At 37.5% G+C, this 15,991-nt stretch overlaps 1 protein-coding gene across 1 annotated transcript in view; it reads left to right on the top strand.

Annotated features, from left to right (window-relative positions):
- Positions 1 to 15,991, top strand: part of METTL24 (methyltransferase like 24) — a 114,766-nt gene that overhangs the window by 40,395 nt on the left and 58,380 nt on the right. Inside the window, exons 3-4 of the mRNA XM_022554302.3 lie at positions 1,461 to 1,600; positions 10,573 to 10,801. Of these exons, the coding sequence (XP_022410010.3) occupies positions 1,461 to 1,600; positions 10,573 to 10,801 (369 nt within the window). The remainder of the gene's footprint in view (positions 1 to 1,460; positions 1,601 to 10,572; positions 10,802 to 15,991) is intronic.

The raw sequence follows: 15,991 nt of genomic DNA, 5'->3' as shown, positions 1-15,991 counted from the left end.
GTTCACCAAAGATGTCTGCACATACAAGGCGTGTGGTGGGTTATAAAATTTCATGTTTAAATTTTTCTTGCCTTAAAATGTGAGTTTTTATTTCATCAAAAGAAAAGAACAGATAAATATTTAGGATTTCACTTTTTAAACTTTCCTATAAAATGTCCAGATTCTAGCAGAAGGCTCTCTCTCAGTCACTGATAGATAGTGCTGGGATAATTTTGCCAGGCCAGCCCTAGATTACAGCAAGAATAAGGGAGATGCTGGCTCCACGTAATATGCTCTTTTCAGATTAACATTTTGGAAAATCAGTTAAATTAGTAAAAGGATTGGGCAAGTCTGGAGTACCTTCTTAAGAAGAAAATTGTCCTGTTATGTTTTCTAATGCATTAAAGCAATGAACCTCAAAACATCCTTTGCATCTGGAGTGGTCTGTTGTCTGTGATGTGACAGCAAGAGCTGCTGCATGATTCATGGAGCATCATGGCGACTGTGAGAGTTTTGAGGGATTAGGCGGAAATACTATTGCTCAGTAAGATAAATACCTTGGCCACAGAACTTGTTTTCTTTGGTTCCAACAGCCTCAGTTGTGCACACAGTGCCAGCATCCAACACAAGTCAGAATTCCTCACTAAGTATGTTTACTTAATGTACATTTGAAATTAGAGACTGGCTTCCTTCCACTTGACTTAGATACATGTTCCTTTTGGTTTTCTTATCTAATTTTGATGGATGAGTTAAGAGAGTTGCTTTGGCTAGCTCTGGAAAACCTCCTTCCTGGCTGGGGCTCTTGCCCTTTCCCCCCAGGAGGAATTTCAATGGACCAGTGTAACCCAGAGAGTACTGTTTTGTTAGTAGGAACTATGCATTAGTCTCACTTGACCCCAAGCTGTTTACCTTGGTTAACACATTGCTTGGTCAGACCATGATGGCCTGACCTTATCTGCCTGAGATAAAGAGTAGATAATCTTGTATCCTTCAAAGATCTATGCTCTTGGTCATATCTCACAACTTCTAATTGGAATGCTGTGGGTAACAGACCTCTGTGGTTTGGGAGCACTGTTCTCCATGTCTGGAATGCCCTTCTTGGTCTCAGCCTCTTAGTCAACTTCTGTTCCTCCTCCAAGACTGACACACCTCTGCAGAGCTTTCCTGACTTTTCCTCCCTGCCTTCCTTGCTCCTGATTTGTTCTCCCCTGTATACTCCATGCACAAGGCTATAGCAGTTCTTAACTTCCCTTCAAACCTGCCTCTAGTCTCCATGAGGTTACTTATAATCTAGTATTTGGAATTCCTCCAAACATTTTACAGCAGTCTTGTGATTCCCTGGGGAGGGGAGTAGTTAGCAGTGGAGAAGGACATAACTCTCCCGTTACGGTTTTCAGGGACTGGGAAAGCAGTCAAATCTCTACCTACCATCTATCACCCCGGTGCTTTAAATTATTCACATTGATTTCCAATCCTTACAGATTGCGTGTGATCACGTGAGCACAGACAGCCTGGCTACTGACTCCAGCCCTTCAAAAAAGCCCTGGTCTGTCTGTCTTGATGACAGGTTTGGCTTAGGTCATCAAATTCGCAACAAGCAGTGCCGCCTCTATTCTTTAGGGTAAGTACATTTTACAGCAGAAAACAAAAAACGCTCCTGCAGGCAGCCAACGATTTTTCAGCAACACAAATTATGAATGGTTGCAGGGTATAACGGGTGCTATGCTTCTTCTCCTGCCATCATTTCAGACTCATCTGTCTGTTACGTAACTGTGGGCACTTGAAGAGCACCAGTGGCCAGGGCCACTTTCTCTCCCATTCTGTTGGTAGGAAGTTGACAACTTCCATTTTCAGCATGATGATGATCCTCTTGGTGAAGCCGATGATTCTCAGCTAGAATTAGAGCATTCTTATTAGAAACAGAAAAGTATTAAGAATGCACCTAGAAAAAAAAGGAACAGTGAGTATATTAGAAGTTTTATGCTCAGTTATGATGAGTGACCCAAGACAAATGGCCACTGTTGGATTTTTATGTTTTATGTTTATTTTATGTTCAATGCCAATGGTAAAATCTGTGTGTACTTTTACACTGTAAAAAGAAAGAAGAGGGAACTCCTATGAAAATAATGAGATTTTGTCAAAACTGTGGGAAGTTATTGATATTCAGTTATTCAGGCTGAAAATGACCTAAATGTACGCATAGATATAGAGAACTTTTTGTAAAAGGGTGAATATAAAAATGAGATTATATAAAAAATATATGAAACGCATCAGTATTCATATAAACAGTCCCGAGAATTTTCAAATTATATGTGTCTCAAAAAAAAGGTAGGAGAGGGTTATTTTTGTTTGGAATACTCTGTTGCATCGACTCTAGAAGCTGTGTAGTTAGGTTCTCAGGCAAGATCCCTGGAGTCCTTTACAAAATACTGGGGACCCTCACAAGTGTCCTCTGCTTGTTCCTCACCGATAGGTTTCATCTCCTCTATGATTTACATTCAGGCTCATGAGTGACAGCTGCCACCTAGAATCCTAGATGATAAGGGTTCAGAGCTGACCTTTGGGTGCTGTGGAGACCCACCAAAAGGTGCTAATGCACAGAGGATCACGACCATTGTCAAACTTCACCAAACAAGAATTCTTAGAGTCATTGTGGATTAAAACAAAAGCAAAAACAAGTTTGAAATAAGTTTCAGGATAATGGACACATTCTTCTATGGGTTAAATGAAGAGCCATGGTATATATCAGTGGAGCGTGGTACACAGTAGGCACTAAATATGTATTTGCTACATAAAGATTGCTTGAGGTAAGAAGACTAAAGAGGGAAGCTGGTTCTGCCATGGTTTAAACTAGGAGCCTGAAGATTAGGAAATGAGTTGCTCAGCCAGTTGATTAGAACAGAGCTCTTTTTCTGGGAGCCCACCAGCTATGATGCAAGATTGTATAAAGAATGGGAACTTGTGACAGTCGAAAGTTTATTTTATATCATATTAACAATGTATGAAAATAGGTTATAAAAATAATTGCATAGTACTACATGCAAATTAGAGATCTCAGCTTGGTCCTGTTTTCTTGCTCCAAACTGCCTTTATGTTTTGGTTAATATTTTACACCCCGGAATAATTTCATTTAAAGCATACAACTGTGTAAAACAAAACTGCGAAAGCTGTTTTGGGGGAAATTTTTCACGTTCCTTTTTGCTTTCCTTATACTTCAGAGCCATTAGATGAAGTGGTTCTGCTGTGAGATTTCAGATTATTACATGTAAAGAGGTAGTTTCTTATTTTCATTTAAATGTTCACTATTCAAAATCAACTTTGTAAAGAGCAGATAGGAGCAGTTGAATTCCACTGGGAAAAGAAATGAATAGATTTTAAGTGCCAACATTTGATTTAAAATCTAACAATGCTTAATTGAAAACTGGAAACTAAAGAAAATATTTCTTATGTCCTAAAAAAGGATGCTTTGTATTGTGGATGTTTATGTTGATTGTCCTGTTACTCAGGATTGAGAATCTTCTCAGGTGAATTGCTTGCTTCAGGGGCAGGTAAATAGCCAACTGACAACACCTCAATTGATGCTGAGGGAAGAAGTGGTGGTCCTGAGGTGCAAGCATTTAGGCGTGTTGGGATAGCTGTGAGATAGGTGGGGAGGGCAGGTGGCAGGTGGGTCACGGGGCGCCCACATCCAGGCAGTATGTGCTCCAAATCTCAGGGCTGTGGCAGCCATTCCTATCCTGAGCATAATGAATGAAGCTGCAACGGAGGGGTGAGCGGGGGTGGTGGCCTTCTGGGGGTGAGAGGAAGAAGCGATCTGAGGATATACTGATCAGAAAGCAGAGGCTGAATGCCCTCCTTCTGATCCATGTCCTACCTTTCTTCCACTCCCAAGAACTGAAGCAGCCATCACCTCTACCTTCTCTCTGATGTCTGAAATTTCTTTACTAAGAATCAAAGCTTTTTATTCTGTAGTTAATGTAAAAGACATTTTTCTAGGAGAGTATACTCTGAGTAAAGTTCAGTTGAAAATTTAAAGAAGATCCTTTTTAATTTTGAAAAGGGATAGAATAGACCAATTAAGATAGGGGAAGGCACTGAAAAGGAAGGTTATGTTACGGAGAAAGAGAAAGAGAAGAGATATGAGGAGAGGCTGTGGGTTCACATGATAATATTTTGTCAACTGCATGACTTTAGATGGGGCCTGCCCTGAAAGTCTTTTTGTGTGTGAGGTGGAGGGGTGATGGTGGGGAGATGGGGTGGGGATGAGGGTGGTAGCTAAAGTGCATTGGGAAAATCATCTTTTTATCCTTCATATCAAAGATTATATTTCAGGGGTAGGAGTGGGAATAGAAGAGAAAACTTGAGAAGGGATAATACATAGGTAAATCTTTTTCATCTCTCCTTTAGTTCTCTGACATGTTAATACCATTTGGTTTGAAGACAGATTCTCAGTGTGAGAAAGAAGAAAATTTGATACATGATACATGGTTAGGCAACAAGAACCAATACCTTAGGCAGAAAATCTGGGACTTCTGGTTGCCCTGAGCATTTCAAGAGGAATGGAATGAGCTTCAGAGCCAAAATTTTTATCTTTTAATAGTTTAATTAGCACAGCAGGAGCTCATATTCTTTTTTTTTTTTTGCGGTACGTGGGCCTCTCACTGTTGTGGCTTTTACCGTTGCGGAGCACAGGCTCCGGACGCGCAGGCTCAGTGGCCATGGCTCACGGGCCCAGCCGCTCCACGGCATGTGGTATCTTCTCGGACCGGGGCACAAACCTGCGTCCCCTGCATCGGCAGGCGGACTCTCAACCACTGCGCCACCAGGGAAGCCCAGGAGCTCATATTCTATATGAATGAGGAATCAGAAAATCATGGACCCAAGGACCCTTTTTAGACAATTTTTTTCCTAATCACTCTCCCCATGAAATTTTAATACTATAGATACACCGTATATCTGTTTATGTAACATATGTATTATCTATGCTTTAGACATAAAAACAAGAAGATTTTTTTTGGCCCTCAAGAATCAATTTTTGCCCCCTTAGGTGTGATATCATCCCTGTTAAGAATATATTTTAGATGAAGTCTTGTCATTTTATGCAATGTTATTTAATAAAAATTAATAATTATAAAATATTTTAATCCACTATTCAATGTCATTTATGCTTTGGAAAACCTATTTCTCCTTCTCTAGTAGTTGGCAGTTTACAGATCTAGATAATTATTTGGCCAGATTCTCTGGTTCCTGCTAGGATGAGGAATGGACGACTGAAACTCCTCCTGGGAAAAACAGTAATTGTCTTACTTCTTCCAGCCTTTCTGTCTTCAGTGATGAGAGTTAAAAACTTTCCCTGTATCTGCTCTGATTTTATTTTTTTAAACAGCTTTAAATTGAGGTATAATTCACATAACACACAATTCATCCATTTAAAGGGTACAATTCAATGGTTTCTAGTCACCACAGTCAATTTTAGAACATTATCATCACCGCAAGAAAGAAGGCCTGTACCCAGTAGCACTGACTGTCAATTCCCTCCAACCCTCTTTCAGCTCTTTGTCTCCCAGTCCTAGGCAACCACTAATCTACTTTCTGTCTCTATAGATTCACCTATTCTGGACATTTCAGATAAATGAAAGCATATAATATGTGGTGTTTTGACTAGCTTTTTCACTTAGCATAATGCTTTCAAGGTTCATCCGTGTTGTAATATGTATCAGTACTTCATTCCTTTTTACTGCCAAATAATAATCCATTGTATGGATATACCACATTTTATTTATTCATTCATCAGCTGATAGACATTTGGGTTGTTTCCACTTTTTTGGCTACTAGGAATAATATTATTATGAACAGTCATGTATGAGTTTTTGCGTGGACATATGTTTTCATTTCTCTTGGTTATATACCATTTTATGTTCCCACCAGCAATGTATGAGGGTTTCAGTTTCTCCACATTGTCATCAACATTTACTATTATTGGTCTTTTTGATTATAGCCATCCTAGTAGATGTGAAATGGTATCTCATTATAGTTTTATTTTGTTTCTCTCTACTGGCTAATGATCTTGAGCATCTCTTCATGTGTTTATACTCTGAGCTTTTGCTTCTTAGGGAACATAAAGGATAGTCACCTTAATACTCTTAGAAATATTTTAAAAGAATAACCAAGGACTTGAAACAGTGCCACATCCATCCCTTCTACTCTTCAGTAACACTAAAGGGGATGCAGTTGCCAGCACTGTAGCTAGTTCAAGGGACACTTTTATACAACATGGGAAAGGCATTTGCTCTCTCAAGAACCTTTACTTATCTGCTGCATAATCATTATAATGATTAGGCGTGGTGCCCCCTAGAGTTGTTTAGTGCACATCCCGCACACCCACACTTAGGGATCCTAGTTGTTGCTTTCTGAGACATCAGGAGAGGAAGGCAAAAATGGTTACTCTGTTATTCTACTACCTTTGGCTGTTTAGTCCTTTTATCTGCCCCCTTCCTATTTCTTCAACAAATCCCTCAGATTTGATGACCTTTCTGTACTGAAGAGTTTTTGTGATCTCAAACCTCTCCATTAACATATACAGCATAATATTTATAAGCATGAGTTATATCATTTATCTCTCTGCCACATAGAAGGATAGGTTACAGTCTTCATGAAGGCTTATACCTTTGAATATATGTATTAACAGCTTAACTATTTCAAAAATGGGTTATAGTAGAAATTGCTAATTGTCCCCCAGTATTCATTCTTCCATTCTTCTTTGGTAACAGAACTCCTGAGTTTAGCAGGGCACGTGGCCACCTTGCCAAAGATTGCATATTCTAGCCTTCCTTGCAGCTACAAGTGGCCATATGACTAACTTTGAGCAATGTGATATGAGTGCAAGTGATGTGTGCAATTTCTAGGCCATGCGCCTAGGAGGAAAGGATGTGACCTTCACCTCCCCTTTTACTTTTCTTGATGGCTGGAATGCAGTTGTGATGGCAGGAACTGGAACAACTGTCTTAGACTTTGAGGTAAAAGCCATATGATCATGATCTATATCTATATATGTATATATATAGATACAGATAGACAGATAATTTCTATAAAGTAAAATTTTCTACAGCGAATTCTCTTTCCAGTTAGATAAGAGCAGAAAATAATTTCCTTATAGACTAAATACATTTTTGCTATAAAAAATAATTTTCTTTTACTTAGTTTATTGTAGTTATTTGTTCAAAAATCTTTCTTCTTTACTGCTTCTGAGTTTCTTCAGATCAAGGATCATGTTTAATTTATCTGTCTGTCTCTGGTGTCTAGGGTACTGCCTTGAACATATAAAGTGCTCTGTAAATATTTATTAATAAACATGAATAAGTCAGTGAAATGTAGCCCATTCCATGCTGTGTTGGATATTGTACTGTATATTCTGGGAATTCCAGACCCTACCTAATAGTTTTCTTTTACTTAGTGCAGCATTTTGTGGGTTTGTCTGTCATCATTCATCTATCTCCTCAGCACTAGGGATACAGAAATAAGCAAGATTGACACAGCCCTTTACTTCATGGAGCTTTACTATCTAGTAGCTGACAATTTCCTAGATCCCTAAGTTCACAAATATTCCTTCCATGATTCTGTGTCCTACCCTTACTTGCAGTGAGGTAGAGTGTAAAGAGCACATGCTTTGGAACTACCTGGATTGGATTTGAGTCCTGATTTTACCCCTTTGGGCCACTTTTTGCAACACTTATGTATATTAAATTTGTTCTCCCTGTTGCTTTTTACACCTACCACAAACTTGACTAATTTAAACTAAGTGTGAAGAAGTAGCAATACCATTTTGAATAAATGAAAGTAAGAATTACAGACCTTGATTAAATAAATGTAGTTTATTACTTTCCAACACAGTACATATTATATATTTAGATTAAATGGATTTTGTTTAGTAAAAGTAGCATAACAAAAAATTTACAAATTTCGGTAGTTTCGTGTTATTTAGTGTATCATACAGAATAGTTCCTCTTCATCTAATGATTAACTTATATATGTGTATGTGTACTTATGATATTTCTAATAGAGAATCCTTGTACATGTGTAGAAAACCTCTGGAAGAATACACAAAAAATTGCTAACTGATTATCTCTGGAAATTGATGGCTAAAATTCTCGTGGTAGGAAACTTTTTGTTTTATATACTTATATACAACTTTAACTTTTTCTAATTGTGTTTGTTATTTTTTTAATTGTAAGAAGCTAGTTTAAATTGAAAACATATCAATACATAATATAGTGCCTTACTAAAAAAAACTAGTTACACAGCTGTTATGTGGTTAATTCTTAAAAATTTCTGAGGGCTTGATTAAAATACATACATGTTTTACAGTGGAAAGTGTTTTCTTGAAATTATATTTTGAAAATTCATGGAGAAATCATTCACTTTTTTACATAGAAAATTTATATGGAAATTATATTTAATGAGTACTTATTTGACTAGTGTTTTGTTCTCTTAGTAAAGCTACAGGACTGCCATTTTCCCATTGGGTTCCATGTTTCCATGATAACACAGGTTTTGCTCATATAATTTCAAAAAATTCTTTTTTTTTTGGCCATGCCACGCAGCTTGCGAGATCTTAGTTCCCCGACCAGGGATCGAACCCAGGCCCTTGCAGTAAAAGTGTGGAGTCCTGACTATTAGACTGCCAGGGAATTCCCTAAATTTCAGCAAATTCAATTAAGTGAAAAATCTCTTGGGACAGGTGAGTTCTATAACATTCTGATCTATAAATAAATAAATCTGTGTACTAAAAAGTGCTTTGCAGCGTCTACTGCAACTCTTAGATACACATTTAATGCCAGGTTTATCAGTTAGCTGTTGCTATGTAACAAGTCACTCTAAAACTCAGTAGCTTAAAACCATTATTTATTGTTGCTCACATGTCTGCAGATCAGCTGAGCTTCAGTTGATCCACGTCAGGCTCAGCTGAGAGACTTTACTTCAGGCTGAGGTGGCTAAGGGCAGCTCTGTGTTTCATAGAAGGCCAGTGGATTGTCTGGGACACCTCTGCTCCTCATGTCGTTTAGTTTCCTGAGACCAGCAAGCTATCCAGGGTATGTTTTTGTCACAATAATAGTACAAAAGAGTGAACCATTGTTCATTTTTGAAGTGCTCGAAGCCTAGGATCAGGACTGGTATCATATCCCTTTCTTCCAAAAAGCAAGTCACATAGCCAAGCCAAAAAATCAAGGGACAGGAAAGGACACTCCATACATGATGAGCATGGCAGTAGTGTGGATGAAGGGGTGAAGAGTTAGGGCCAGCAAGTCAATCTGCAACACCAGATTAGATAATGAACAAATTGGGGGAAAGCTGGGATAGAGATTACAATGGTCTGAGCTGTGTGGGTTCAATAGGAGGTTGAAAATAGGAAGCAGGATCTCTTGGGTAGAAGGAATGGGAATGTTTGTGAGAAGAGTGCTGAATCTTTTTCTAGCCAAAAGTGTCAAGAGAATTATAGCTGAAGAATAGCAGAGGGCTAACATGACATGGGTCCAGTGAGATTAAAAGAATGTAGTGGGAGTGAAGGGAGAGAACAAGGCAAACAGAATATTAAGAATGTTTAGGTGGAAGATCTCTGTAGTGAAGACTTATTTTAGTTAACTAAATTGTTACCCAATAAGCTTGTATATTTCCAAATTATAAAATAGTCTGTAATAGTAGAGTCTAAGAGGATGAAGCATTTCTGCCTTGGGTTCAGGTTTGGCCAATGCATTATAGATACTCTGGGATTTTGGTATCTTTAAGCACATCTAATTATATAGTATTTGGGGCAGAAAAGTCATAATCACCATTTTTAAAAAAAAAATCATCTTCTCTTGGTTAATTTCATGTTTTTTCATTCAAAATGATGCTTTAATCAAAGTTATGAATCTTACATCACCAAGTAAGGAATATTTATGAGTAAATTAAAAATTTGTAACTATGAATATTCCACAATATGTGTTACCTAACTGGGTACTTAATACAATTAATTCATGATTTCTACCCCCTGCTGATGTGAATTTAGGTGATATACCTCTTGCTTTTTGAGTACTAGATCCAGTAGAACCACATACGTCTGCCTTTTTTCTTTAACTGTACTATTTAAAATGCACTCCGTTCTTAAGAAAACAGCTGTTGTCTTTAAGTCAAACTGCACGCACAGCACCATGGCCATGCACCTCTCCCTAAGGGAACTGTTGCTCAGACTTATATTTTTGACATATTCTGAGAAAATCTCTTAAGACGACTAGATAGTCTTCTTTGTTTCATTGCTACTACAGTTTATATCTTTTTCAAAAAAATCAATTTGATATGCTTCTACATGTTTGAACATGTGGTTCTCTGGTCTGCATTTAGCACATAATTTCTCTCCTTTCTTTTATCCAGAAGCTTTTAGCTTTAATGCTTTTTGTGAAGGAAGGTTTATGGAATGTGTACAACCAGCCATGTGTTAAAACAGGAGAAGGCTTGATATGACTAAGAAAATTGACCTTGGCACTGTGATTTTTGTCAATACAACACTTTTGCTCCATATAGTTTTTTGTTGTTGATTTTCATCCTCTTTCTTTACAGGCTGGGAAGTGATGATACCCATTTTGAGGTCAGCATGGCCAATGATGGATGTGAAGTGCATCGTTTTGATCCTACTGTTAAATCAGCTCATATTCTGGAGAGTGAGCGTTTTTGGTATCACCGCTTGTCCGTCGACTGGCGGGACTCCCATCCAGCTGTTGCTGCCCAAAAACCATATAGCAACACCAGAAAACTGAGAACCATTTTGAATGAATTTGGGCATCACAAGGTCAGAATTTTCATTTGATTTCATAGTTAAAGTGAACAAACTCATAAGCTTTTTTTTTTTTTAATGCAAACCAAGGATTGGATAGTTGAAGGTCCAGTTTTAACCTTACTGATCACTTATCATTATTTATAGAGTCAGCTCTGTAGATACAACGTTTTGGCAAGGATAGAGATTTTAAATTGATTTCAAGATTTTAGTTGCTGTTGAGTAGTGCTAAGGTTTTGACCAAGACTGGGCAAGGAGAGTAAGAAACTTACTCTGGTGTGGGCTCAAGAGTACCATTTTCATTTGGGAATTGATTTTAAATTTCCAGACAGAGCAAACTACTTACGTCAGCTTCAAATACAAAAAGTAATCGGAACCAGGTTTGTGTTTGATAAGAGACCGCTTGTTTCTCACTGTTGTAACAATGATTTTGAGTCTCTTAAAGGTCAGAAGATACATGTAGCTTTGATTAAAATGTACTTTGTAAAATTGAATGGACATTATATGTATTGCAACTGATATAATTATGTCAAAAGACGTCAAATCTCTACAAATATTGTGAATGGATAGCAAAAGGAAACTCAGTCTTTGAACTGCATTTTTTGAAAGCAATTTTTAGATGTGACTAATTGCATTCTGTAGGTAGATACTAGAGAAATTCTCCTGAGTGTAGTTGTCTTGCCTTTGATTACCAGCTCTTCTTGGGCTTGGCCTATCTTGGCCTATTATTCCCAGCCAGAGATGACATGTAATTTAGGACATGCCAGAATGGGTGTTCCTGAGATACAGTGTACATGGAACTCAATTTTAAATCTGAGTTGGCTGCTTGATCTTTAATAAAAAGACTTTTCCTCTGCATTGTTCTTTTTGCTCCCCCTCCCCCTCCTCCCCTCCCTCCTCCTCTTCTTCCTCTTAAAAAAAAAATCCAAAAACAGAAAACAAAAACTTCCTTTAATTGGACAACAGGAACTTTTTCAAGAACAACTTCAAAGAATTTGGTGTTCTTTTAACATGTGTTTTGAATTTTGTATTTATTTTGATTTGTATTTGTATTTTGACTTGCCATTCAGAGTAACTAGCATTTAATAGTTAGGAGCCTTAATGAAACACATATAGGGGTTTTTGCGTAAAATCTTTGAACAGAACCCAAAGAAGTGAGAGCATTTTTTCAGAATATTATTTTGTTTTTGCTGCATGTTACCTTCATAGACATGTTTTTTGCAGCTGAAAATTACAGGCTTGACCCTTTCAGCATATCAACTCTAGGTTATTCAAAGAGCTAACTACTGATTCCTTGTGTTCATTTAGGAGTCTTGCTGCTCCCCGCTTAATGCTCTTTACATCCTGGCCCTCCACCCCCATTCTTCAAAGAAAAGACTGAGTAGAGAAAAGAGGTGAAAAACACAAAGCCATTTTGCTTTTATTGGATAATATTTTAGCCAAAGATTTGGAAAATGTGAGGATAAAATTGACTTTGAAAAATGATCTGTGGATATAATTTATCTGTGCCACATTTCATATGAAAAACGTGTTTTCAGATAACCAGGTAGGCACCTGAATTGTGCTTGTTTAATTAACTCCATGGGAGCTGCAGTGGGCGAACCTTTATGCTGTAGCTGAAGCATGATGCCTTTTACAACACTGCTCCCGAGACAGCAGAAATATTTACAGTGATACTTAAAAAGGATAAATGTTTTAAAGGATTTTTTATATTCTTAGGGCTATTATTTTATTGAAAACACTAACAATGACTAAAAATGATTAAGATGGTAATTTTATGTTACGTGATTTTTACCATAATAAAAAAAAAATGGAGGAAAGAACCCCATAAATAGTGAAAGTGATCTGGCTCAGAATTGCCAAGTATGTATTGGTCGCTTAAAAAAGAGTCCCTTGCTGAAAATTGAAAAGATACTGGTATTCTCATAGAGATTTTTTGGGTGAATCCTTTAAAACAAAAACAACAAAATCTAAAGCCATTGGTGAGTGATTGCTTCCATTAGGAACATGCTTCTAGCTAGAAGCTACGTGGTGCCAGATAAAAGGAAACCTCATTTCTGGCCTGCAGCAGGCAAGGTCTGTTTTCATTTCTCTGCATGTGTACAGGCCCTGGTAAATACGATGTAGCGCTCTGGCAGGGAAAACAAATGGAAAAGACACACTAAAAAATGTGAGTGTGTTTGCCTTGCCTCCTTCACTTATTTTTCCTGCAAGTGACCATAGAGACCAAAGGGGTTTTGTTGTTTTATTTTCACTTCATGACTTTAAAATATCACATATAGTTTTGCGATGTTTTCCATTTTAAGGAATTATTTCTCTTCTTCTCTTTAGCCATATATACATTCCAGCAACTCAGGAAAAAATGTAGGCAAAAATGAAAGGCAGAATTTTGAGATGGTGACAGTAAAATGCATGTGGCTTTCTTACTGCTTTTAAAACTCTTGGGTAATTTCAACTTCAAACCGTAAATCAGAAAACCTTTCTAAAGCATCAAGTGAGAGCAGCTGTATCAGCAAAAGTGTGTGCACGAGAAGCCCAGTCTGTCAGGGAATAATATCACCTGGATCCAGCATTATTTGGAATGATTAACTGTCTTCTCTTGGTTGAAGTGCTTGTTGCTGTAACTATGCATAAGAATTTTTCCAGAACATGACTAGAAATATCGAATCTGAGATTTCTGCTCATATTAATCGTAATGGTTGCTTTCTTCTGAAGACTTTATTACACAGAGTATCCTAAATGATCCAGGCTGGTTAATGAGAATTATTATTTTCACTCATAACCATGCTGGAGATAATATGAATAACAGGACTGCATTAGAGCTTACCTCTGTGAGCTCATTACTCTAGGTTTGAGGCATGGGTGCTCTTGTTGGTTTTTGGCATTGGGCAAGTCATTTAACCTTTCGGCGCTCAGTTTGACTGTCAGTAAAATGGGGATAATGATACCACCTAAATGGATTGTTTCTGAGAATTGGGTCAGAGAACACAGTGTGAAAGCCTTCAGCAGAGTGCCTGGCATCAATTTGTCATTTGATTGTAAATTCAAAGAATTTTTTATTAACAATTTCAGTAAGTTTTTACTAAATTTTATAGAAATGTTTTCCTTTTTCTCTTTGTTTCCAGGGAAAATATATCGGCAATTTCTTTGGAAATTGCTAACTGCACCTAATTCTAGTCAAGAGTTTTTAATGAAAGTTTTGTGTGAAATTGAAGGGAATTGGTCCTTCAGACTTGGTCATAGAAGAACTGTTCTTGTTTGCCTCCTCAGGGCACTGAACGGCTTTGTGGTGATTGTATAGAAAGTAAATCCTGTGCTATATAGAAAAATAAGCTGCTGAGAGTTAATTCAGAGCAGATGTAGACCATGGGATTGGGGCTGCTGGTCAGGTGATGCAGGTGCAGCTGACTTCTTGTTCAGCCCTGGGGGGGCAGGTCCTCCCCCGCCCAGGACGTTGCCCCCAAGGCTGAGTGCCCGCTTGGACTCTGAAAGGAATGCCAGTTTCTGCTTTCCTGAGCAGCCAGCCCGCTATTAATTGCAAAACATCTGTTGTATGCTTGGTGCTGTGTTTAAGAGAATATGAGCTTTGAAATTAAACTACAAAAAGATTCCTTTTTCTTTTTGCTTATCGAGTTTGCAAATATAAACAACATGTTGATACTGCCCTACATTGAAATGCTTGTTGGGAATACTGTTCACACTTTGCTGTTGGAAATGGAAAATGATAAGATTCTTTCAGGAAGAACATTGGACCATGTGTATAAGTTATGTCACTTTTTATTTCTAGAAATCTTCTTTGCCTTAAATTCTGTTTTGTCTGCTGTTAGCTCTGCCATACCAGCTTTTTTTTTTGGCGGGGGGGAAATACGTTTTATATTAAATGATATTCTAGAGTCCTTTATTTTTATATTTTTTGGATATAGTTTCAGTTTATGTGTAGTCTGTAAGAGTGACATATTAAGTATAGGCCTGGATTGTATTTTTAAATCCAATCTGAGAGTCTGTCTTTAAACAGGTGTGTTTAATTCACTTACCTTTATTGTGATTACTGGCATATTGGACAAATTTCAATTCTTTTAAATTGGGCTTTTTTTTTTAATTCGTCTTGGTTACCCTTAAATTTTAAATGTATATTATTAACTATAAAATTTTAAAACAACATATCAAATTAGTCAGTATTTCTATATTCTTCCTAAACACAGCAAGGATCCTAGCAACTTAACTACCCATTGAAGATGAGCCACACATTGCTATTATCTGGAGTTTTAGTTTACCTCTTTAACATTTTTATATTTTCTTTTGAAAAGACGTAAACATAAACGTTGGAAGAATAAGAATAATACAATGAACTCTCATATATTCATCACTGAAATTCATCAATTGTTAATATTTTGCCACACTTGCCCTCTCTCATTTGTACAAATATTACATTTGCATTTGACTATTGTCTCTGCAGATTTTTAAAAAACTCAATGGAAAGGAATGGATGGATACTTCTATAATACATCTATGTATGTGAATTTAATCCATTTGTATTTATCGTGATTGCTGATATATTTGGATTAATTGCATCTTTGTTATATCAGTTGGCATCACGATTAATGTTGAAACAATGAAAATATCCTTATTAAAGTCGGGGAAAAATAAGGATACCTGTCATTATCATTTAAAAAAACTGGATTAGAGCTCTTTAAAAAAAAATCTTATTTTGAGATAATTATAGATTTGCATGCAGTTGTAAAAAGTAATACAGAGATTCCATGTCCCTTTTCCCAATGGCAGACCTATAGTATGATATCACAGCCAGTATATTGACAATGATACAGTTCAGATACAGACCATTTCTAGTACTGTCGGGATCATGTTACCTTTTTTTTTTTTTTCTTCTGTGGTTCGCGGGCCTCTCACTGTTGTGGCCTCTCCCGTTGCGCAGCACAGGCTCCGGACGCGCAGGCTCAGCGGCCATGGCTCACAGGGCCAGCCGCTCCGTGGCATGTGGGATCTTCCCGGGCCAGGGCACGAACCCGTGTCCCCTGCATAGGCAGGCGGACTCCCAACCACTGCGCCACCAGGGAAGCCCCCATGTTACCTTTTTATAGCCACACCTACCTTCCTTTTCTCCACCTCTTTCCCTAGCCCCTGATAACCACTTATCTGTTTTCCATTTCTATAATTTTGTCATTTCAAGACTGTTATATAAACAAA

This window comes from Delphinapterus leucas, chromosome 12 (genome assembly GCF_059928025.1).
Source record: "Delphinapterus leucas isolate spDelLeu-1000000601 "Yukka" chromosome 12, BTC_Dleu_Yukka2, whole genome shotgun sequence".
Classification (NCBI taxonomy): Eukaryota; Metazoa; Chordata; class Mammalia; order Artiodactyla; family Monodontidae; genus Delphinapterus; species Delphinapterus leucas.
The sequence above is the reverse complement of the archived record's forward strand: the minus strand, read 5'-3'. Positions and strand labels throughout refer to the sequence as shown.